The sequence below is a fragment of the Mirounga leonina genome, unplaced genomic scaffold (genome assembly GCF_011800145.1).
Source record: "Mirounga leonina isolate KUSES-001 unplaced genomic scaffold, KU_Mleo_1.0 Mir_165, whole genome shotgun sequence".
In the NCBI taxonomy this organism is placed as follows: domain Eukaryota; kingdom Metazoa; phylum Chordata; class Mammalia; order Carnivora; family Phocidae; genus Mirounga; species Mirounga leonina.
Genome location: NW_023270415.1, coordinates 3,818,679 through 3,844,065, shown reverse-complemented (window position 1 = coordinate 3,844,065; position 25,387 = coordinate 3,818,679). Strand labels below are relative to the sequence as shown.

At 33.5% G+C, this 25,387-nt stretch overlaps 1 protein-coding gene across 1 annotated transcript in view; it reads right to left on the bottom strand.

The window, feature by feature from the left end:
* The window catches only part of SNTG1 (syntrophin gamma 1), a 956,725-nt gene that overhangs the window by 212,032 nt on the left and 719,306 nt on the right, over window positions 1-25,387 (bottom strand). The window contains exons 9-11 of the mRNA XM_035011136.1: window positions 20,924-21,026; window positions 15,309-15,391; window positions 9,147-9,277 (exon numbers count right to left, since the gene is read on the bottom strand). Coding sequence (XP_034867027.1) covers window positions 9,147-9,277; window positions 15,309-15,391; window positions 20,924-21,026 — 317 coding nt within the window. The remainder of the gene's footprint in view (window positions 1-9,146; window positions 9,278-15,308; window positions 15,392-20,923; window positions 21,027-25,387) is intronic.

Genomic DNA, 25,387 nt, shown 5'->3' with positions numbered 1-25,387 from the left:
TATGGCTTGTGGGTAGGTGGGTAGGTGAAATCTTAATGTCATTTAGTTGAATATTTCTTGAAAATCATTGGTTGTTCCTGGTTTACATGAAGCAGAGTCCTTGTGGACCTGTTCACCTATCACAGAAAATGGAAAAAGTGAGTAAGTTTAATCACTCTGGATCCATGTGTATAGGACCACATGTAACAAGAGATCGGTGGAATAGCAAGAGTAATGGTACACCCAAACAAGGAATTGTTTCTCCTCTAGCTTCTCTGGTATTGACTCCTTTCTGCCAATTAGTAAACATGACCTGACCATGATATGCCTTGAACTTCATATCCCTCTTTTTCCCCTCATCACATTAGCTTATCCTTTACATGCTGCTTCTCTTTCTTTACTGTCAATATTCTTCTTCATTTTTTCTAAAGATTTTATTTATTTATTTATTTATTTATTTGTTTGTTTGTTTGTTTGTGTGTTTATTTGAGAGAGAGAGAGAGTGGATAGGAGCAGAGGGAGAAAGAGAGAGAGAATCTCAAGCAGACTCCCCACTGAGCATGAAGCTCAATGTGGGGTTCAATTTAACGACCCTGAGATCATGACCTGAGCTGAAATCAAGAGTCAAATGCTTACCCAACTGAGCCAACCAAGTGCCCCTGTCAATATTCTTCTTATAACGAACTGTTTTCAATTCAATTCACTTCAAAAATCATTCCACCTTAAATCGCTCCAAAATTAATGAGTTTCTGAGTCCTTTCAGTATTTCTTTTCTGTAGTTAATAAAATCAACAACTTTCTTCACCTTAAAACACTATTTACAATAGATTCTGTTTTTATAGTACTATAGTCAGTCTTTTTTTCCCACCTAGTCACTTCTTTTCTATTTCATACCATCACCTGTTTTTCTTCCTCCTGAGATCCCCTAACATACATTGCTGAAAAGTCCCATCCTTCAATGAGCAATTATGAATTGAGTGTTCTTATTCATATTTGTCCCCATCATTAGAATTCATTTTACAAAATTCTTGCATGTTAAAAGCACAATTCTCACAATCACCATCCTTGCTCTCTGTCCCAGTACTAAACTTCATCCATAAGTGCCTAAAAAAAATGGCACCAACTCAGACATCCTCACCGCAGGAGTAAAAAGCTGAGCACTCTTGGAAAGGCACTAGGGATTCTGCTGCCATTGGAATTCTCTACAAGTAATAGTGCAAATCAGTAGATTTTATTTCAATACTGTTGATTTTCATACTGTTTGAAAAGCATGCAGTAGATGATACTTGTACTCAAAAAGAGAGATGGAATGTTTTCTCATTAAAACTAATTTAATAAGCATTTATTGAGTGCTTCTGAGCTGTAAGTCATGCTCAGCCTAAGCACTGAATGTATGGAGATATATATGACATTTCTAAATTTTAAATACATATATACATATACATATATATATTACATTTTATACATATAACATTATATATGTTCAATATACTAACTTTTCATATAGGGAAAATTAAGTTTAGCAATTAAAAAATAGCCAAAGTTTCTACTTTGGCTCACAATCTCTACTTCCCATTCCCATTCTAATACCCCAACACTACAATGCTGTGCAATATTACCACACTTCAGAATTGAAATCTGATATATATATTTCTAAGCCAGGGTCATTACCATAGATGAACATAAACTGTCTTATCACTGATAAAAAATACTGTGATGTTTTAATTTATACACAATAGTATATGACAGTAACACAACTTTGTTGCAATTAAATATGAGAGGTATTTTATCACTGAAGTTAAAATTATGGGTCTTGGGAAAACTAGCCAGCGATAACATCCTAGGTTGTGAACCAACATAAATAATTTCCCATATTTGTCCTACTGGGCCAGTAATTTATTCTTTTATTAATTTTTTTTTTCTCCTCACTGTTGCAACTGCCACTGGCCTGTAAACTCCTTCAGGAAAGAACCAAACACAACACCTCCTACTTACAGACATTAAATCAATATTTATTGAGTGAATGAATGAAAAATAAATTAGCTCTTGAATCTGAATTGCTGTGCAATCCACTCTGAATAGTGCTATGTTTATAACTGCTTATTACTGTAATATTTATTGAGTATAATTAATTCAATTGCTAAAAGCTGTCGATGTATTCCAGCACCATAAAAATAAAAATGTAGGGAGTCATCTGGAGTCATCTGGACTCATCCAGTTTCTTTTTTCTCATAAATTGTTTTAGCTAAATGATTCTACATCATGTATCTGTGTAAATTTTTTAAAATAAAAATAAAACAAATATATGCACTTAAAAAATATATCATTAATAGAAATATTAAGAGAATTCTTAAAGCAGAAGAAAAATAAAACCAAAAGAAAGAAACAAAGAAAAACAGGAAGATTAGAGGTAGGATACATTCAAAGAGTTATGTGAAAATAATAATATATTATCTTGAGGAATTTAAAATACATACAGAATTAAATATCATATCAGAAATATGTCCAGGGGTGCTTGAGTGGTTCAGTCAGTTAAGCGTCTGCCTTCAGCTCAGGTCATGATCTCAGAGTCCTGGGATCAAGCTCCACATTGGACTCCCTGCTCACCCAGGAGTCTGCTTCTCCCTTTCCTTCTGCCCTTCCCCCTTGCCTCAATGTTCTCTCTCTTTCTCGCTCTCAAGTAAATAAATAAAACCTTAAAAAAAAAAAAAAAGAAAGAAAGAAATATGTCCAAAGATAGCAGGGGAATAAAGAGTTAAAGTGTTCTAAATTTCTAGCATTTTCCAGGGCACCTGGGTGGCTCAAAGTCGTTAAGCATTTGCCTTTGGCTCAAGTCATGATCCCAGGGTCCTGGGACCGAGCCCTGCTTTGGGCTCCCTGCTTGGCGGGAAGCCTGCTTCTCTCTTTCCCACTCCCCCTGCTTGTGTTCCCTCTCTCGCTGTCTCTCTCTCTTTCAAATAAATAAATAAATAAAATATTTAATAAATAAATAAATAAATAAATTTCTAGCATTTTCTGAAAAGGCAAAATTAGTAAATTAAATTAAATTGTATGATGCTATGGTCTGAGTGTTTGTGTCCTCTGCTCCCCTCACCCCAAAAATTTATATGTTGAAATCTTAATGACCATTGTGATGGCATTAATAGGTGGAGCCTTTGGGAGTGGCTTAAGTGGCTTAAGCCATTAGAGTGGAGTTTTCATGAATGGCATTAGTATTTTATAAAAGTGACTCCAGAGAAATCCCTAGCCCCTTCCACTTTGTATGTACACAAAGAGAAGACAACAGATATGAATTAGGAAGACCACCTTCACCAGAGAACTCTACTATCATAGTACCTTGATCTTGGACTTCCAGCATCCAGAACTGTAAGAAATAAATTTCTGTTATTTATAAACCACCCATTTTGTTATTGCAGTCCAAATGGACCAAGACATATGGTATAATGTTTAGGTAATAACTAAAACAAACAAAAAAGGATACATATATAAAAATATTATAGAGGAAATAACAATTTTTAATTATTGACAAAAATCATTAAAAAGATAAAGGAGATGAAATATGAAAACTAGTGTGTTGAGACAAAGAACTTTTTCTTGAATATAAATAAAACTCTCAAGCCTCAATAGTAAAAAAAAAAAAAAAAGTAAATTACAATAGAGTCAAAAGACAAAGAAATTTCACCAAATTTCACCTTTGTCACATTTTGTGTGACAAAGGAGCACATGAAAAGATGTTCAACATAATTAGGATACGCAAATTCAGGTCACGGTGACATATTGCTACATACTTAGCAGAATGAGAACTAAAAAGATGGCAATGACACCAAATGCTGGCAAAGATGTAGAGACACTAGATCACTCATACATGCTGGTGGGAATGTAGAAGAATTATACAGCCAGTCTAAAAAACAGTGTACCTGTTTCTTATAAAACTAAATATGCATACAACTCAACAATTGAGCTCTTGAGCATTTACTCAAAGAAATGAAAATGTATGTTAATGTAAAAATCTATACACAAATGTTCATAACATCTTAATTTAGTATATCCCCAAACTGGAACACCCTAAATATCTTTCAAGGGGTGCATATTTTTTAATAAAGTATATCCATACCATGGAATACTATTAAAAATTAAAAAGAAATTAATGATTGAAAAATGCAACTACTTGGAATAATTACTAGAGAATTATGTTAAGTAAGAAAATTCAATCCATTAAGGTTACATAACATAAGATTTCATTTATATAATATTCTTAAAATGACATAATAATAGAAGTGAAGAATAGATTAATAAATTATGAGAGGTCAGGGGTATGTTGGGGAGAAGGATATTGGCATGGTTATAGAAGGGCAACAGAAAGGTTCTTATGGTTCTCAAGGAACTGTTCTTGATTGTGGATAAGAGAATGTGAACATGAGAAAAAATTCTATAGAGCTACACACACACACTCACACATGTGAAATCTGAATGAATGGTGGATTTTATCCATTTCCTGAGTGTGGTATGGTACTATAGTTTTTCAAGAAGTTACCTTTTGGGAAAATGGGTAAAGAATAAACAGAATCTCTGTATTATTTCATACAACTGCATGTGAAAATACAATTATCTCAAGATAAAATGTTTAATTATAAAAAACAAAAACCTAAAGGGTTGAATAGAAAACAAATACTAAGATGGTAGATATAATCCCAAAGATACCAGTAATTACAATAAACTAGACTAAATAATCCAACTGGAAGGTTAAGATTGTTATTTTGGATTTAAAACAAGAAATAAAAGAAAAATAAATACAGCTCAGAAAGGACACACTTTGTAGAGTAAGACTATGAAAGTTGAAAGAAATAGATAAAAGAATATATAATGTAAATATTAGCTGGTAGATATTCAGTGTAATTCTCGAAAGCAAGAAACAATTCCAGAGATATGGGACATTTTATAATGATAACATTTTTGACATTACATCAAAAAGTCATAAGGTTCTAAATCTGCTTATATCCAATAATGTAAAATTAAATGTATACAATAAATGTTGACACACTAAAAAGGAGAATCACATAAAGTCACCATCATAGTAGGAAAGTGAAATGCATCTTTCTCAATATGAACAAATATGACCTAGTTGAAATATGTACAATACTGCACTAAAGAAAATGACAATACCAATTCTTTTAAGTGCATGTAGAATATTTGGAACTATTCATACACTGGATGAAATAAAGTCTCAACAAGTATCAAAGGATTGAAATTATTCTGCATGAAATTATACTGGAAAGCAATAACAAAAGAAATAATTAGAAAAATCCAAAAACATTTTGAAATTTTGCAATACACTTTTATCTAAAATATAGTCCATGAGTCAAAGAAGTAATTATAACAAAAGTTAGAAAATATCATTAAATGAATACTAAAAAAAAAAAAAAGCCTCATGAATATCAACACTTGTGGACTTCCAATTCTGGCCAAGAAAAAGTAGCCCCATTTCTCTCAAATGCTCCCCGACACAACTAATGAACCTTGGACGTACTCCAACAACAGGCATAGATGGCGCTTGAAATGAAAAGGATAAGGCTGATTGCCTAGGGACCTTTGGACTTGAGGAATGACAAGGTGGTAAGTCTCATGGGTTTTCTTGCTGCCTCCCATACATCTTAGACAGTGCGCTCTAGAAGTCTGCAACCCAGAATCACTAAGAGCAAGACAAAAAAAGGGTTACAACAAAGTCTGTTCTCCCTGAAGGACTAGGGAATGAGTGCGCTAAGCACATTCAATCTTTTTTGGAAACCTGCCCTAATACAATCAAGTATCAATGGAGCCACTGTTCCATTTCCTCCAGGTTTCAGCAGGGCCAAGCAGGGAGCTAGTCCTCTACACCTCCTCTGATTCCATCACCTGGTGTTGTTCAAGGGACCATGCAGGAAGCTGATCTTCCATCCCCCATGTAAAAGAAGTAGGCAGCATTCCCATTTCCCTTGGGGTAATGTCACTGGGGCCTAGTGGGAAACTTAACCCCCATTCCCACCCTGTGGCAATTAAACTGAGTGAGGTGGCATGAAATGGAGTTAGTACTCTATCTTTCCTCCCATGCTAACCACCATGGCTTAGCCAGAAGCTTAGCCTCCACTGCCATCTGTCATCACCAAGGTGAAGTGAGGTGGTGGGAGGTGGGACTCCTTGCCCTCAGCTTTCCCTCCGTCTCTGTCAACAGGGTCTCCTCTCTGTCAGCAGGGTCTCTCTATGGAGAGCTGAGCTCTACCCCATCCTGTAGCAATAAAGCAATATGCATCAGTCCTGTCCCTCTACCTTCCCAGGTGACAGTAGAGTCAACTAGGGAAATAAGCTGACGCTCCACTCAAAGGCAATGCATGATCCAGTTGGCATCTGACTTTCACCAGGATTTAGTCAGAGGGACTGAGGAGTGTGGCAAACTTACACTTCAGTCATCTTTAATGAGGCAGTTTGAGTGGGCATTCAGGGAACTTAACATACACACCCACCCAGCCCTCACATTACATGTCAACAAAGGGATTACTTGCTTTAAAAAGGAGATTTAAAAAGAATCCAGAGTCTCATAATTTAATACCCAAAAAGTCCAGGATAAAATTTTTAAAAAATCACTGGTTTTAACACAACTTGAAAGATAAAAGACAATCCAAACACACAAATACTGAGATGAATGAGATACTGAAATTATCTGACAAGTATTTTAAAGCAGTCATCATAAAAATGCTTGCATAAGCAATTACAAGTGTTCTTAAAACAAATAAAAAAATTAGAAAATACACACACACACACACACTCCAAATGGACATGATAGAACTGAAAAACACATCAACAAAAAAAAATAAAATCATGCCAAATGGATTCAATAGCAGAATGGAAACAAGAGGAGATAGAATCAGAGAACTTCAAGACCAATCAATAGAATTTACCCAGTCTGCATAGCAGAAAGAAAGTTGATTGAAAAACAAAAGTATAAATTTTCAGGGATCTGTGGAAGAATAATATAAGAACTAACATTGTATTAACAAAGTGACAGAAGAGAAAAGATACTGGGACCGACAAAGTATTTAAAGAAGTAATGACTGATGGGCGCCTGGGTGGCTCAGTTGATTAAGCAACTGCCTTCGGTTCAGGTCATGATCCTGGAGTCCCTGGATCGAGTCCCACATCAGGCTCCCTGCTCGGCAGGGAGTCTGCTTCGTCCTCTGACCCTTTCCCCTCTCATGTGTTCTCTCCCTCTCCTTCTCTCTCTCTCAAATAAATAAATAAAAATCTTTAAAGAAGTAATGACTGAAAAACATCATTTGCTGAAAAGTCATAAACATACAGATTTAAGAAGCTGAGTGAAGCCAGGAGAGAATAAACCCAAAGAAATCCATGCAAAGATACATCATAATTAAACTTCTGGAAACTAAAAAAAAAAAAAAAAGAAAGAAAGAAAGAAAAAGAAAAAAGAAAAAGAAAAAAGAAAAAAAAAAAAACAAAAACTTTGCAAGCCAGAACAAAGAAAGAACAAATTACTTATAGGGAAGCAACAATTTGAATGATCAGGGTGGCCCAAAGGCAGTGCATGACATTTTTCAGATACAAGGTAAGAATTGACAACCCTGATTTCTATATCCATGGAAACTATCCTTAGGAATGAAGATAAAAAAGATATTTTCAGACAAAGGAAATTAAGAGAATCTGATGCAAATAAATCTACCTTTAAAGAAGGGCTAAAAAAAAAAAAAAACTTAAATAGAAAGGAAATGTTAACAGAAGACTTAAAACTTTAGAAAGAAAGAAGAATATTGGAACAGGTAAATCCTGGGTTAAATATAATAAACTATCCTTCTGTCCATAAGTTTTTAAGATCATTTTTGATTAAAGCAAAAATCATAATACCACCTGATATGGTGCTTGATATATATAGAAGAAATTAAGATAATTATGCTTAAAAAGTGGGGGGGGATTAAAGGACCTAACTATACTTCATTCAAAGTGATAAATCGTCAATACAGTGGTGTGATAAGATATGTATGTATGTTGTAGTGCCTTGAGCAACCACTCAGAAAACTATATTAAATGATATACTGAAAAGCTATGTAAATACATCAAGATATAAACCTGAATTTCTGGGTATAGCTAGAGCAGACTTTGATGAAAAAATGTGCAGTTCTGACTACATAAATTAGCAAAGAAAGTCTGAACAATTAATGATCAAACCAAAGGTTAGGAAACCATGGCTTACAGACCAAGTCTCGCCTGACACCTGTTTTTATAAATAAAGTTTTATTGGAATACAGCCATACACATTAATTTATATTTTGTGTATGGCAGTTTTTATGAAACAAAGGCAGAATTCAATAGTTGTTACAGAGAATTAGGCCTGCAAAGCCTAAAATATTTACTATACCACTTGTTACAGAAAAGTTTCAGGACACCTAGAACATCGATCTCAAGAAACTATAAAAACAAAATGTCAAGCAAAAGAATTTAAGGAATGAAAACAATCAAGAAAGAAGAAGAAACTCATTATTTATAAGACACATAATAAAGAGCTTCAGGACATTGCTAATAATCTACACTTATTTAAAAAGATAATATGAGAATATTATCAAGTGCATGAAAATAAAGTTTGCTATCTAAATGAACTATACAATTTCCTTGAAAAAAAAAAAAAACAATTTACTAAAGCTAAGATAAGAAATAAATTAAAAAAAAATAAAACTCTATCTATTAAGGACACCAAACTGGGGGCCTGGGTGGCTCAGTTGGTTAAGTGACCGCCTTCAACTCTGGTCATGGTCTTGGAGTCCCAGTATCGAGTCCCAAATCAGGCTCCCTGCTCAGCAGGGAGTCTGCTTCTCCCTCTGACCCTCCCCTTGCCTCAGTCTCTCTCTCTCTCTCATCCTCTCTCTCAAATAAATAAATAAAATCTTAAAAAAATATATAAAGACACTGAATCTATTACAGCAAGTTAGTAGAGTCAGGGCCTTAACTTAATGTTTTGTGTCATTGGATTCATAAATGTTTTACTGTGTTATACTATTTTTTTTGTATTTCTTTCTACTATTAGAAATGTGGTGAGAATAAAAGTCATAAACCATATTATGTTAAAAGTTTAGTTGTAGGCCTCTTTGCAGTGAACAGAAAATCAGAATCTACTAGCATGAACTCACCGACTCAAATCTGTCCCAGGCACATACTGAGAGAAACGTGAATGAAGCAGCGGGATCAGCCTAAGGTCACACCATCGCTTTTCCCATCTCAAGCCTGGAGATGTTGGCCAAGAAGAACATGACAGTGTGTCCTGAAAAGAATACAAACAATCAGTCTTCTTTTTTTCAGTTCTGTGTTTTGAGTTCCTATGTCACAAATACTTTTCATTTGGAGGGGATCATTTTTTCTCCTAAATAATCAAAAGACATTTATAGACTACCTCAAAAAGGGATCCATATTCATTGCCAATAAAGTTGCATCTGTTAATTTCTTTATTAATGGCATTCTATAGGAAAGTGAGAAGGGAATCATTGAGATTAAGAATGGTAGGGAAAGCATATGGAAAAAATGGAGTGGGGAGAAGGAAGAAAAATATAGAAGGATGAAAGAACTGAATTCATTCAGGAATGGGAAATAAGGGGCAAGCTGTAACTGCAATGAAGTAGTAAGTGACAATATAAAAATAAGTTGTAGTTCATTCCATTAGCCAATATTTTCTGAGTATCTGCTAAGCACTAAACAATGTTATGTAACTGCTTGTGATTTATCAGTTACTTGTAAATATTGAGTAGAATAAATATTCTTATAAAACAAATTTTAAAAACTACTCAAGGAAATCTTTGTCTATTGTTGTAACGTCATGTTTAGAAAATCTTTGTATTTTTTTATATTGTTTTAAAGTCATGTGAAATCAACCAGTGCTGGTTTAAAATTACATACATTTTAAGTTTCATTGGAAGTTTGGGTCTTTTTCCTTACATATAGAAGAAACATCTATTTGAATAAAATTTGGGCTTTTCACACTTGATGATGATTCATACTTCTTACATTATTTCAGCTTTACTTTAATATTTCTTCCTGGCAGTAGTTTATGGAATAATGTTGATATTTAAGTTGGCATGGATTGTAAGGGCCCAAGGCACAATTTCATTTATTTATATCTATAGATTCTATAATTTTTGAGTGATGATATTGGAAGGAAATCCTATTTTAGTCTAGATGTTAAAACTCCATTAGTATCAACATTATTATTAACATTTTCTTTTTTTTAAATGATTTTACTTTTAAGTAATCTCTACACCCAACATGGGGGCAGAACCCACAACCCCGAGATCAAGAATCACATGTTCCACCAAGTGAGCCAGTTAGGTGCCCCTAAGATTTTCTTTAAGATATTAATTTCTTCAAAATTGCTTAGGGGAAAAAAACTTCCATTATTTTTCACTGAAAGTTGAGTGCTCTTTGGCATTATTATGTTATTGGTACCAATTGTGCCAATAAAAATCTAAATCCTTCGAGTTGTTGAGAACAGCTGGTAGGAATTCAAAATAGAATTGAATATAGAGCAAAATGCTGATCCAGCTGGTAGGAAGGCAAGGTAGACTTGCAAAGACCATCCAATGAGGGGCCCCTGACTGGTGATTGGTCTCCAAGACCCCTAGCCTTTGATGCAACACCGGTGCCTTTCATGCTTAGTTGGTGATTGCAAAGGCACAGACATAGGTTTCATATTGATCTTTCTGGCCTTGATGTCATATGTTATAGATGGTCAACATTTGAAACGGAGTCAGTTAGGTGGCAGTGCCACAAAGTGGGGAAGATTCAGGGTTTGAATCAAAATCAGACCACCTGGGTTCAAAAATGCCAATTTCCCAACTGACTAGTCCTTTAACCTAGGGGCAATTTATTTAAACTCTTGGTACTTTATTGTGCTTATCTCCAAAGATAAGGCTATCACAAGGCTTCTTCTCACAAAAGAAAAACCTGAAGCTTTTTTAGGCTCAGTAAATTATTGTTTCTCCACCTTTTTTGCATGAAGGCACTTGAAGAAACAATAATCCTGAGTGACACACTAGGGTAAACAGACTAGGTTTCTGTGACCAGAACACACTGTAGCAAGTGTTAAGTGTCCCAGGTCCCACCAAGCTGCCCTAAACTATTAAGCATTATGTCTGGAACCGACTCAAAGGACCCCAGTGCACATGGTTCTCTCCTGAGAAGTTTTACAGTAAATAAATGGCTCAGGTCAGCCAGCCTGCAAATGACAGTGCCAGGCAGATTCATTCAGACCTAAAAGTCTCTATGATTCTAGGGCCATCATATCTATTATAGCACAACATTTACCATTCATAGTCAGAGGTGAAACCATGCAAAGAATAATTCAGATTTTTGTCTTGATTATTTCACAATTTTGCTGTGATTTTTGGCAAATTATTTAAAGATGGTTCTTCATCTTTCTTGAAAAACACAAATAGTTCCCCTCACTTTATATGTTCCATGAACAAATGACATAGAAAGTGTAACAGAAGATAAAAGACTTAAACAATGGAATATTGAGGACAATGATAATCACTAATAGGTAAGTTTTAGAAATCATGTTTTATAAGACTTCATAGTCTTATATGAAATATGAAATATATGAAAATACATGTGATCTTTGATGTGTCCTTGATGTAACATCTCAACTTGATACTTTTATGAAACAAAGTTGTCAAATGTCACTTTATTTTATGTTTTCTCCTTATAAAAAATATGAAATAAGTCCCATTTCAGCTATTGAGCCAATCAGCATTAATGTATTTCATTTTACAGATGTTATTTATAATGTCCTTTGACGATTATTTATCCTTATTTAATTATGAAAATTGAATATAAATTTGCTTTCTAGTTTTTTCTTTAACAATAGTCTTAGTTATTTTTAATTATATATAAATGAGCTAAAAACAATGGTTTTTACAGTTTTAAGGCTCATAACTACTTTTCAAGAGCTTTATTCTTCAATGTCAAGAATGTTGTTTCCTAGAATAGTAATAATGTGAATGGGAAAAATAAAATTTACATAGTCTTTGCCTTAAAATAGATTATTTTCCCCAAACTTAACACATTTCAGGGTATATTGCCACACAATAACCTCAAGAACAATGATTATACCAAAATAGAATTGAATATAGAGCAAAATGCTGATCCAGATTTTGTGAGGACTTGGCATAAAAAGTATTCATTAAAGGTATACAGTTAAGAAAAATGTTTCTCAGAATCCGGTTAGCTAATTATCTGAATTTAAGGCTCCTGGTGAGCACAAAACAAATTCTGTTCTTCCACAATGGGTGCAAACCACAGGACTCTTGTATACCCTAAAATTGGCAACCTAGAAGGACTAGACCATATTTTTAGTAAGATGGTGGAGTGATGTTAATATATTTTCCTATATGCTTAAAATGCTGTTTCAGAAAACAAAAGAGTGCCTACTTACTCAAAATTTGCTTCAGAGAATAATTAAGGCTTAGGAATTAAAAAATGGAGTTACCTGGGTCCAGGATAGAATTGAGGATTTAGACACATCAGAGAATTAAATGTTTCCCTTAAGGAGACTGTTTATAGTGTGCACACATTCTGTGGAAAAATAGGTTTCTAAATTCATACTTCCTTCCCATTTCCCCCTGTTCATTGTTATTTAGTGATGGGTCAGAAGAAAACATGCCTTTGATTGCTCCTAATTTTATAAATCTCTGAGTAGAAATGTCCTTCACTCTCCATACCTGCCTCCAAGCCTATCACCATACAGAAGAGGAATACGGGATAGCACTGGACAGGTAATGGGGCCTGATGGGGCCTGGAGACTTACTCTCTTATAGGCATTAGAACAAAGATTTGGTTCGTAGTCCCTCAATTTTTGTTGAGCTCAATTAAATCAGATATTCAAAGTCCTGAGTAGCCCTTTCCTCTGATATCAGAATGCTAATATCCATTGTTTTTTTCTGTTTCTATTATAGTTAATTTTATGCATTTGTCTATAGATCTGAATTTTAAACTTTTTGGGTCAGGACACACAATTAACTTCTCCCCATGGTATCTAGAAGAGTGTTTGCACAAAGCAGATTCTCAGTAAAAATTCATTTAATTGAAGCACATTGATTTTTTTTAAATTTTTAGTATACTTTATTTCAATTTACATATGTCTTGGCTCTTATTCTCTAAAATTTGATAAATATCATGACTTACCCTGCACCTTTTTAAAGATCTTCAGCAATGTCAAAATAATGTTCAATCCTAATGCTAAAAATGAAAGTAAAAATCCATCTTGAAAATAGAAAGACATAATTCCTATAAGGGAAATTTACTTTTTTTTTTTTTAATTTTATAGAGAGGGATTTACTTGGAACAGTTATAGTATTACTCAGTGATCTTATTGCTTAATTATACCTTTCTAAAGGAGGACATGATAGCAAACAACAACATAGAGGCATGGTTCATGAAATTAAATCCACAGATGTTTTCATGTATGTCAACAAGATGAGTTAAAAACAAACTAGACTGATTTTTAGCTATAGCCCTTCCATACTGACTTCTCTACTTCTAATTATTATAGAGGAGTCCAAAGGTAATAGGTCAAGAATTAGAATAAAAATATGACTACACAGTTTCCCCCCATTCTGAAATAAAAGAGCACTTCTTTCCTGTCTGAGGAGCAGAACTGAGATGGGACTTTTGTGTCAATGATATGTGAAGGGAAATTTCTCAGGAGAAACGTGTGAGGAATGAGGGAAGCAGTGGATGAGACAAGGAACAACCTTGCCAGAGATGTGGGCTCCTGAAGGTCTCAAGTTGTTGGCTGCAGCCATCACCTGGGAGGGGGTGGTGATTCCAGAGAGGTCATCAGTGAATGGGGTGGGTTGGGGACGGGGGGTTGGGTAACCAGCACTCACAGCAGCCGGGGGTAGGTCCGCCCAGTAAAGCGGACTGGAAAGGCGTCAAAAGCACCGAGAGCATCTAGATTGTAAGGAAAGAAGGTGAGCAGTTTCTGAAGTAAGAGGTAAAGATTTGGCTGGAGATTGTAAGAAGTCTGTAGAATTAAGAAGCTTGCTAGCGTCAGTACAGAATGTATATATTCATTGATTCATTAGGAAATTGATGTTTAAGTCAGACCTTGCCCTCTTCTGAAGATCAGTGTTAATTTAAGTATTATCTATAATGTGACAATTATTTCTCTGGCAACAAAAATAAAAGAGATCAGATGAAATACACCCAGATGTGGTTGGTTTATGAGGGTAGAGATAAACCTTGGTCTTGCCAAGGATTCCTCTTTAGGAACAAAGAAATAATAAAATTTAAAAGGACTTGGGTACCTAAGGCACACAGGTAAGGGATACTACTGGTGCACTGAGGTACAATGAAGGCTGGAGATGCTCAAAAGGAGTACTTTGAGGTAAAATGCCACAATTAGGTCAAGAATTTCAAGTGAAAGATGAATCTTTTAAGTCAGAAGCTATGTGTGTTTTTTACATATCCTAATATGTAGAATAGAAAAATAAAATTCTACTTAATATCAGCACTACTGCTACTCTCCATGTTTGTGATCCCAGAGGAAATTTGTTAGATTCACATATAACCTGAAAAAACTGTTTTGTCTTTAACATGTGTGAGTGTTTTGAAGGGTGAAATATAAGGAGTTTCAAACATATTTATAAAAAAAAATCCAAAAAGCAAAAAAAAATCTGTTTACTCCACATTACATGTGGAAAAGAAAATTTAACATTTTATTAAATCTATATAAAACAAACATGCCAATTTTATCAATGATTAAATACATGTATAATTTAACATTTGTGACATTTTAACATGATGTTAGATTATTCTCTCTTTGCATTAATTTCCTGGTATGCCTGCAGATTGTTTAGAAATCCTACCAAATGGAAAATTAAATAGCTACTTTCAGCTAAATGATTTCAAAAGAAAAATGATAAAAATCATGTCAAATCATTTAGAGCATGAAATTACATACAATGTACACTGTTATAAAATGATTATGTGATGTTATGTGTGAACTCCCTAAGTTAAGTCTCTATAGCTTGCAAAAGGCTTAATGCAGACTTGAGAGGAGAAAAATGACATTAAAAATATTTATTTATTTTTTCTTTCCTGGCTTATCTTAAATCCTAACTCTTAAAGGATGAAGCAAACAAGGATCTCAACTATATCAGAGCAACGAGATTCATTAGCAGTTTTTGCAAACTATGACTATTCACATAGATAATATATATATATTCAATATATATTTTATATATTACTCTTTTCTTTGTGTTATCTCCTTATTAATCTGAGCTATGCCTTGGTCATCTTACTGTATTGTTGGGATGATAGTTGAGATGCAAGCCACTGTCACAAAGTGGAGAGGAGGTGCCACTGCTCTGGTCACTTGGAGCACCTGCAGGAAAAAAATCACAACACCCCACTGGTTAGAACACCAAAATGTTCTAGACTGATGCATTCTACATTATATCTTTCCATATACTCAGTAATGTCAAGAAAATCAGGCAGTAAAATTAATTTTTATTTCACTTATATGAAAGCCAGAGTTTTGCAAGTAGGCTAAGTGACTAAAGTGGGACCTTGAAAGAGAACCATGTATTGATCTTTGAGTTCAGATATATTGCAAGGCTTTATTAATAAAAACATATAACCTTATAAAATTATTATTTCATTTCACTATCCAAAGTGGCCTACACTTATGAACCATACTTATAATTGTGCAGAATTCGGTTTGTCTACAAAATTCTATTTATTGTTATGTTTCAACCTACTGACAAGTCATATTTTTAGATTCCATAATTTTCCATGATGCAAAAAAAGTGTGTATGGGCTCTTTACAAATGCTCTTGGTATATGCTATAGTTAGAAATGACTTCATTCATGCTATGTAAATTGGTGAGATTGAAACTAAAAACCTTCATATCAGATTCTCATAAGAAACTTATTAATATCTATGTCTAAATATGAGTATCATATGTCTTAAACAGATTTCACAATTCAGCAATTTTTGCAGTTAGGATTAGAATACATATTTCTTGATTTTTGGTTAATTGCTTTTTTTGGAAAACGTTATGTATTTTGAAGGTGCTGATATTGATAAATATGCATTATTAACATAATTGACTCTCAATTTTTACTTGAGATATTATACTTAAAACATCAGAGGTCATAGGTAACACTCTTAAAATTAAAGTGTTGAAAAATAAAAGTGATTTTGTTCTCCTTTTTAATCACTCTAAAGTTTCATAGCTTTCCTGGTGTTAAGAAGGGGATCACAGGCTTTTCTACCAAACTAGCATGAATATAGTTTTTCACTTTTTTTTTCTTATAGTTTTTCACTTTTTAAATCTTAACAATTTCATACTGTGTTTTAGATAATTTTTTCCTCTGATATTTATCTGCATTTATCTCTTATGAGACAATATTTTAATATATAAACATATTACTTTAAAATGTATATACATTTTGAACAGAATAAAATGATATGTCAAGTTTTGTGACAGATCCAAAGCAGTCTTTTGAGTGAAATTCAAAGCTCTGTGAATTGTCTAAGACTGTTGAATCACAGACCTGTACCTATGAAACAAATAATACATTATATGTTAAAATTAAAAAAACGAAGAAGATAGCAGGAAGGGAAAAATGAAGAGGAGGGAATCGGAGGGGGAGACGAACCATGAGACTATGGACTCTGAGAAACAAACTGAGGGTTCTAGAGAGGAAGGGGGTGGGAGGATGAGGTAGCCTGGTGATGGGTATTAAAGAGGGCACGTATTGAATAGAGCACTGGGTGTTATACGCAAACAATGAATCATGGAACACTACATCAAAAACTAATGATGTAATGTATGGTGATTAACATAACATAATAAAATAAAATTTTAAAAAATTAAAAAAAGAAATTCAAAGATTTAAATGTATACATAAAAGAAAGGTACAAACACAATGATCTATAGTTTCATCTTAAGAAGTTAGAGATGAAAGAGCAAATTAAATCAAAGTAAAGAAGACAGAAAATAATAAAAAAGAAGTGGAAAATAGTAAGAATCTGAACAAAATAATAGACAAAATTAACCAAGACAAAAATGGGTTCTTTGGAAAGATTAATAAAGCTCATAGCAAAAATAATGTAGTAAAAGAGTGAGAAAATACAAGTTATTAATATCAGGAATGAAGAAGGTGGTATTACTGCAAGCCAGCAAATATTAATAGAAATGATAAAAGGATATGATGAATAATTTCATGTAAATAAATTCATAACTTAGTTAAAATGGAAAAAAAAAGTCTTGAAAAACATTTTACCAAAACTTATATAAGAAGAAAAATTCTCAGAAAAAGTCCTATAAGAATTCAAGAGATGAATTCATACAAAATAAAAATTATAATTCTAAGGTGTTGTTGCCTTTTGGTGAATTTATTAAATTATTTAAGAAAAATATATTACTGGGGTGCCTGGGTGGCTCGGTTGGTTAAGCAACTGCCTTCAGCTCAGGTCATGATCCTGGAGTCCCGGGATCAAGTCCCACATCGGGCTCCCTGCTCATCGGGCAGTCTGCTTCTCCCTCTGACCCTCCTCCTTCTCATGCTCTCTGTCTCTCATTCTCTCTCTCTCAGATGAATAAATAAAATCTTTAAAAAAAAAAAAGAAAGAAAAATATATTACTACTGGTAAGTAACACCTTTGTGGAAATAAAGGAGTTACCACTCCAGAAGTTACATGAAGACATTAAAAACCCTGGTACCAAAATTGCACTAAAACTTTACAAAAATGTACATATGAATATCCCTCATGAACACTTTTTTTAAGTTTTTCTTATTTGTTTATATATTTATTTATTTGAGAGAGAGCGAAAGAGAGAGAGAGAGCACGAGCAGGGGGGAAGGGCGGAGGGAGAGGGAGAAGCAGACTGCCCACTGAAAAAGGAGCCCAATGTTCCCTAATCTTGAGCAGGACTCTGGGATCATGACCTGAGCAGAAGGCAGACGCTTAACCCAGTAACCCAGGAATAAAAGAACATCAACCTAATAAAGGGCATGTGTGAGCAACTACAGCTAATATAATACTTAATGGTAAAAGACTGGAAATTTCTCCTCTAATATCTTCAGCAAGAAAAAGATGTCTATTCTCAGTACTTTACATAACATTTTACTGGAAGTCCTAACCATTGCAATGGGCAAGAAAAAGGAATTTAAAAAATATAGATTGGAAAGAAAGAAGCAGAATTCATTATTTGCAAATAGCATAACTGCAAGTAGAAAGTGTTAAAGAATATAACAAAAATCCTACAGAACTAATAGAAATTTAAGCCTATGATGCAGAATAAGTGTATGTATAAAAATAAACTGTACTTCTATGCATTAGCCACAATAACTGGACAATTAAATTTTTTAAAATACCATTTACAGTAGAATAAAAAATGCTTAGAAATAAATTTAATAAAAGATACACATGACTTTCCCACTGAAAACACTAAAATGTTGCTGAGAAAAATTAAAACATAAATAAATAGAAAGTTATATCATGTTCATGGATTGAAAGATTTAAAGTTGTTAATATGTTAATTCTCAAAATTATCTATAAATCCAACTTAGTCCCATTCAGAATCATAATTGGATTTTGTAGAAATTGACGTGCTATTATTTTTTTTAAAGATTTTATTTATTTATTTGAGACAGAGAGAATGAGAGACAGAGAGCATGAGAGGGAGGAGGGTCAGAGGGAGAAGCAGACTCCCTGCCGAGCAGGGAGCCCGATGCGGGACTCGATCCTGGGACTCCAGGATCATGACCTGAGCTGAAGGCAGTCGCTTAACCAACTGAGCCACCCAGGCGCCCCTGACGTGCTATTTTTAAAATATACACAGTAATGTAAAGGGTCTACAATAGGTAAATAATCTTGAAAAATTGCAAAATTGGAAAACCTATCCTTGGTGATCAACACTGTAGTTATGGTAAAAAAATAGACACAAAAATTAATGGAAATAAGAAAGTCATTTCTTGATTCTAAATTCCTAGCTCAGACACAAAAGTTAATTAATATAAGATGGATTCTAAACTTAAACATAAAACCCAATGTCATAAAGCTTCTAGGAAAAATGTGGGAGAATCTCCTTGCAACCTTGGAGTAGGCAAGTATTTCTTATAGAAATATCTTCTAGAGAAGATATAGAAAACAATAACCATATGCAAAAGAAAAACAACAAAATAGTAAATTAGACTTTGTCAAAATTAAAAACTTCTGCAAACCTAAGACACTTTTAGGTAAAATATGTAGTTATGTATAGACTGAGAGAAAATATTTGTGATACATATAGCTGACAAAGATTATATACAGAATCTTTTCTTAAACTCCTGCAGTACAATTATATAAAGACATACCAATAGAAAAATGGGCAAAACTTGAGCAGACACCTTACAAAATAATATATGCAAATCTCTAATAATGAATGCAAATGGTACATGATAAGGAGCTGATCATAATTAGTCTTCAGGGAAATGCAAATTATAACTATAATAAACTACCTCTGCACACTCAATAGAATATCTAAAAAAAAAAAAATCTTTGATCATAAAATATAGGGATAAGTGTAGAGCAACCGGAATTCTCATACATTGCTGGAGTGGAGAGTAAGAGGTTTTTAAATATATGTCCAATTTAGAAATATTTTTTGGGGGCGCCTGGGTGGCTCAGTTGGTTAAGCGACTGCCTTCGGCTCAGGTCATGATCCTGGAGTCCCGGGATCGAGTCCCGCATCGGGCTCCCTGCTCGGCAGGGAGTCTGCTTCGTCCTCTGACCCTATCCCCTCTCATGTGTTCTCTCTCTCATTCTCTCTCTCTCAAATAAATAAATAAAATCTTTAAAAAAAATATTTTTTGGCAATTAGTTAACAAGTTAATTATATATCTACCTGGTGACTTAGCAATTCCACTCCTAGGTACTTATGGTAGTGACATAAAATTGGAAGACTTTCAAAAGCCTTACACAAGAATGTTCATAATAGCTTTATTTATAGTACCAAACTACAGGAAACAGCTCTGTTATCTATCAATAGGAGAATGATTAGCAAATTTCAGTATATTCATCTAATGGAATATTACACAGCAATGTAAATGAACAAACATCTGAAAATCACACAAGTGATTTTCATTATGAAAGAAGCCAGACATAAAAGAGTAAATACAATATAATTCCATTCTAAAAATGTTCTAGAAGAAGCAAAAAGAAATATGATGCTAAGAAATTAAATCTGTGGGTGTTATTTATTGGGAAGAGGCACAGAAGGACCTTTCTGTGATTTAAAGGCATGTAAATTAAGCAAATGTGTGCATTGTCAGAACCAATCCAATTGTTCATTTAGTAGCTTTGCATTTCATTGCATGCAAATTATGCCTCAAAGATATACTCTTCTTTGATTTTTAGCAAAAATGTTAGATGATATTTTATTTCTTAATGTAGAAACTGATACAGAGATTTTTAAGTAACCCTTAGGAGTTTCCACATAGACTGGTGCTTTCTTCAATCTCCCTAGCCTCATCAGGACGACTTAAGTGTAAGTGCTTGTTAATTAAGTCCAGTAGCTAAATAACAGTATATAATTCTACAAGTTAGAGAAAATATATTAATCAAATATTATGAATGAAATATAATAGAGATACAAAATGTATGTAGTTGATATGATACTATTTTTACAATAAATGTCTCCAATTATAGGTTAGCAAATAACTGTAAATGTGAATACATTCTGAAACAAAAATAACATCTGCTCCCTTTGCATAAGCATTCATAGAATGCTTTGTGATATAAAAATATTTGTATTCAAGCAGAAATTCCAACTTTTAAAAAATTACCAATTACTGTCAGGAGATAATGGTTTAGAAAATAAATATGATGATGTGAGCATTTTACCTATACTTCATAAATGCTTACATGCACAATCTTCATTCAGTGGGAGTTTGAGGAAAGCAGGTGCTCTTTTTAAAAATGACACTGTTAGGGTCACTTCTTCTCCAGCGTTCCGAAGCACCTGAACCTAAAATAAAACCGAAGGAAAATGATACTTTATTGCTATGGGCACAAAGTATTTTATATGATTGCAAAACCTTGAAATGATTCGTTGTCTTTTCCACCCCTCTTTTTTCCGTAGTGGTCAGAAACATTTTATTCAAGATAGGGGGAATGAATTATGTAACATTGTAGGAATACAGCCATCATGTTCTTCCTCTTCCCGACATTTGGTGGTCCCCTGTTCACTCACAGTGTCATCATCTTCCATTCATATTTATAGAGGTCTCTTAGTATTTGGTGTGTATTAGGCAATATGAAAGATTATGACATCTACAGAAAGATGTAGTGCTCAAGCCACTGTGTCATTAATTTAATAATATTTACTGAACCTCTATTATACACTACTTGGAGATATAAAAATAAATGACCCTGCAGATGCTGATGAATGAGCTAATTCACATTAAACAAAATTGGCCCAATTCAGTCAAGCACTTTTGCAAAAAAAAAAAATAAATAAATAAATAGGTATTATTTTCCTATTATATCATTGCATATTTTATTCTCCTTTCCCTGCAAACTTGGAATAATGGTGGAGACTGTTATCATCAACTCTCAACACTTTTCAAATTATAGAATAGGTCTAATTCTACCAGTTAAAATAATGTCAATTTCTTCAAAAATTGTATCAAAACAATTGTAAGAAATACTAGAAGAAGTACAGGAAGCTGAGGAGTTATCTATAACAAACATACGTAGAAAAGATATAGGCATATTTATAGTTTTGAAATCTCACATCAGCTAAGAGGAGAATTACGAATAATTAGTGAAGAGACAGTTATTAAACATGGGGATACAGCTTGTGACTAAACATCTAGAAAAAAATGCTCCACCTCCAGTAATTAGAGAATTGGCTATCAAAAGGATTTAGAATGACTTTGGGGCTGGAGAAGATGGATTGGCTTCATCTTCCCCTGCTCCTCTTCAGTAACTATAAACACTCAAAAACCTGCAAGATACAACTGAAATGCAAGTCAAACTCTGACAGGTAGAAAGAGAAAAGAAGAACTAGTTAGGAATCCCAGGACTGATGGAGCAGCACAGAGGAGGGGTGTTTTAGATGCTCCCACCCAACAGAGGGATTTCTACCCACTGGAGGATAAAGAGTCCCTTTGTCCACTTAGTGGCACAAGGGGGCCCAGCCTGAGAAATCTCCTTCCACCTCCTCAAACAGCATCAGCAAGGAACAGTGGGAAATCAATTAGACCAAAGAAGCCAAACAGGCTCTAAAAAGTATATTGTCGATGGAACCACAGTCCACAAAATTAGGCTAGAACCTGTATGGTAAATAGAGTGAATTCCTGCTAAAAAGAAAAAAAAAAAACAAAGTCTTACAAAAGAACCACAGGCTCAACATAATAAGCAAGGCGGCTAAGATACAATAAAATAACACATCTCACTAAAAACCAGAAAAATCACAATTTGAATGAGAAAATATAGCTAATTCCAACTAGATGAATTACAAACTGGTATTATCTGATAAGGTTTTAAAGCCACCTTAATAAAAATGTTTAGCAAGAAATTACAGTCTCTTGAATCAAATGAAAAATTACAAAATCTCAGCAAAGAAATGCAAATTGTGAAAAAGAACCAAATAGAACTATAGAACTAAAAACAGCATTAACATAAATTAAAAAAAAACATATTGGATTGGCTCAATAATACAGCGAAGATGACAGAAGTTAGAATCAGTAAACTTGAGCACAGAACAATAAAATTCACCCACTCACATGCAGGAAAAAATAATGTATTTCATCACATTAAAGGTAGAAAAAAAAGGTTTAAAAATGAAAAAAATATGTAGTCATTTAAATAGATGCAAAGACGAATTTAATAAAATACATTTGATAAAAATTCATAGAAAACTGAGTATACAAAAGAGTATCTTCATATTAGAAAGAGGATATAGAAATATCTTTAAGAAACATCATCGTTAATGGTGATTTATTAAGACATTTCTCTCTGAGATCAGAAATGAGACAAAAATGTCTACTATCTCATTTTCCTTAATCTTTCGTCAGGTCTTATTGCAATAAGGCAAGAAAAGAGCTAATAAAATGCCCAAGAATTGAAAGAAGAAATGAAACTGTCATTATTCAGAGATAAGATAATTTTTTTTGAAAGTTTGTAAAATGCCTATATTTATATGATCAAAGAATACATTTCACCTAATACTTCATGGGGGATCAAGAATTCAGTTTCAGAAATGTTGCTCTAGATTCCTGAGCTTAGCATTAAATGTATGCATCTGTCCCCAAATTACCCTTAATCATAACAAACATTCACAACACTGATGAGCAATGTAGATCTCACAAGAGATAAGATAATTTTGAGCATAGAAAATCCTTGGGAATCTATAGACATTATTACATGAGACATTACCAGTTGAGTTACTAAGGGAGTTCAGCATGAAATAGTATAGATACAAAGCAATACACTGTTAGAAAGAAAACCATAGGCCCCAAATGGAGTCATATATGTTAGGTTATCACCAAATCAGAGCTTAATACCTAATCTAATTGCAATTTCAAACTCTCCCAAAAATACAGTCTTAAATAGACAGAAGTTTTCTGGTCAGCACCATGGAGGTAATCTGTCACATGGGCCTTCTCCAACCCCCAAAGGAAGATGAAGTAATCCATCTGCTAAGGCCTCTTGCCCTTCCTCCTAAAGGAAGGTGATCCTGCCTCAAACAATACTTTCTCTTTTTTTTTCTTTTCTTTCTTTCTTTCTTTCTTTCTTTTTTTTTTTACTAATTCTCCCTCCCCTTGTCTGCCTATAAAATCCTTCCATTTTACAGGCAGGAGCTCTTGGTGCTCCTTCCTACTTGCTAGATGGGATGCTGCCTGATTCATAAATGGCTTAACAAAGTGAATTAGATTTTCAAATTTACTTGTTTAAATTTTGTTTTTTAACAATACAAAGGTCAACTGATTTTGATTCACTATCAACAAACAAATATATCAATTTTTAAATAATGTCAGACTATGCTGTCATGGATCACTAAATGTAATACTATAAAGATATCAATTCCCTCCTACTTTTCTATAAATGCAAGACAATCCTTTTCAAGTTCCCAATGTCTTTTTTTTTTATTCAATTTTTGGCTTCGTATGAATTTATGAACTTGCCTTATGTTTTGCATTGACATTTAACACTGATATAATCATTATTATATAACTGTATTGAGAGTTCATTAGTGAAATATATGGGATGGTGGAACACAATAGGCCAATACTTATATTCTGTAGTAAATGTACAACAAATAATTTCTATCATTAAATAATAAAGAACAGTATGAGCATCTTAAGGGTAAATATGAGAATAAACAGGTATAAGTTAAATATGGTTGCCTCAGAAATAAGAAACGGACAACTCATTTACATGTGTACTTCAATCTTAAAGTTTTATTCAAGTATAATTGAGAAAAATAAAAAAATATTTTTATATAATATATAATAATTTAAAATCTCACCCTAGGGGATAACTTAGTTTTGTTTTTAATAAAAGGTCAATTGTGGTTATCTTTCTGGCTAATCACAAGTTCAAGTCCTTGACACATACACATTTCTTAATAAATGCAGGAATGTTCATTTTTTCAGTGAACAGGATTGAAATAATGTGTTTTTAAATTTTTTTCTCAGCTTTGCTACTATGCTTTGAATGCATATTTCATCAGCCTGATACCGTCAGGTTGAAAAATATAGGTTCTACATCATGAATAATGATGGATGTCATCTTCCTGCAAAATCAGAAATCTGTACCAATAAATCTTTACCAGTTGTCTTTTTCATTATCATTCACATTTTATGATGCAAATCAAAAGTACATTTTGATCTGATCATGGATTATCATGGCTATTCTATAATATTGCCTTGGGTGTGTATGTGAGCAAAGTGTGAGAGATAGGTAAAGTATGGCAATGATAAGAGGGAATGGGGGAAGGAATTAAAATAGATATTTATAGGTTTATTATATTAAACCACGACAAACCTAACAACTCAGTTCATGAACTGAAGTTTTTGAGTCCCGCTCACCTGTTAGAAGGGAAACTTCATAAAATCATTTTGTCTTCTTCACTCTTTTCTCCTTCCCCTTGGAGGATATTCTATTTAATATGAGATATTAAAGAGGAATTTATCCATCTGCCACTGCTATGGTATATGAAGTCAAGAATGTCCGTGCCTGGGAACTGTTTTATATTTTTATTTTTTTTGAAGACTTTATTTTTATAGAGTAGTTTTAGGTTCACAGCAAAACTTTGGGGGAAAGCACAGAGATTTCCCATATGCTCCCTGCCTCCCCATGTGCACTGCCTCCTGGTCATCA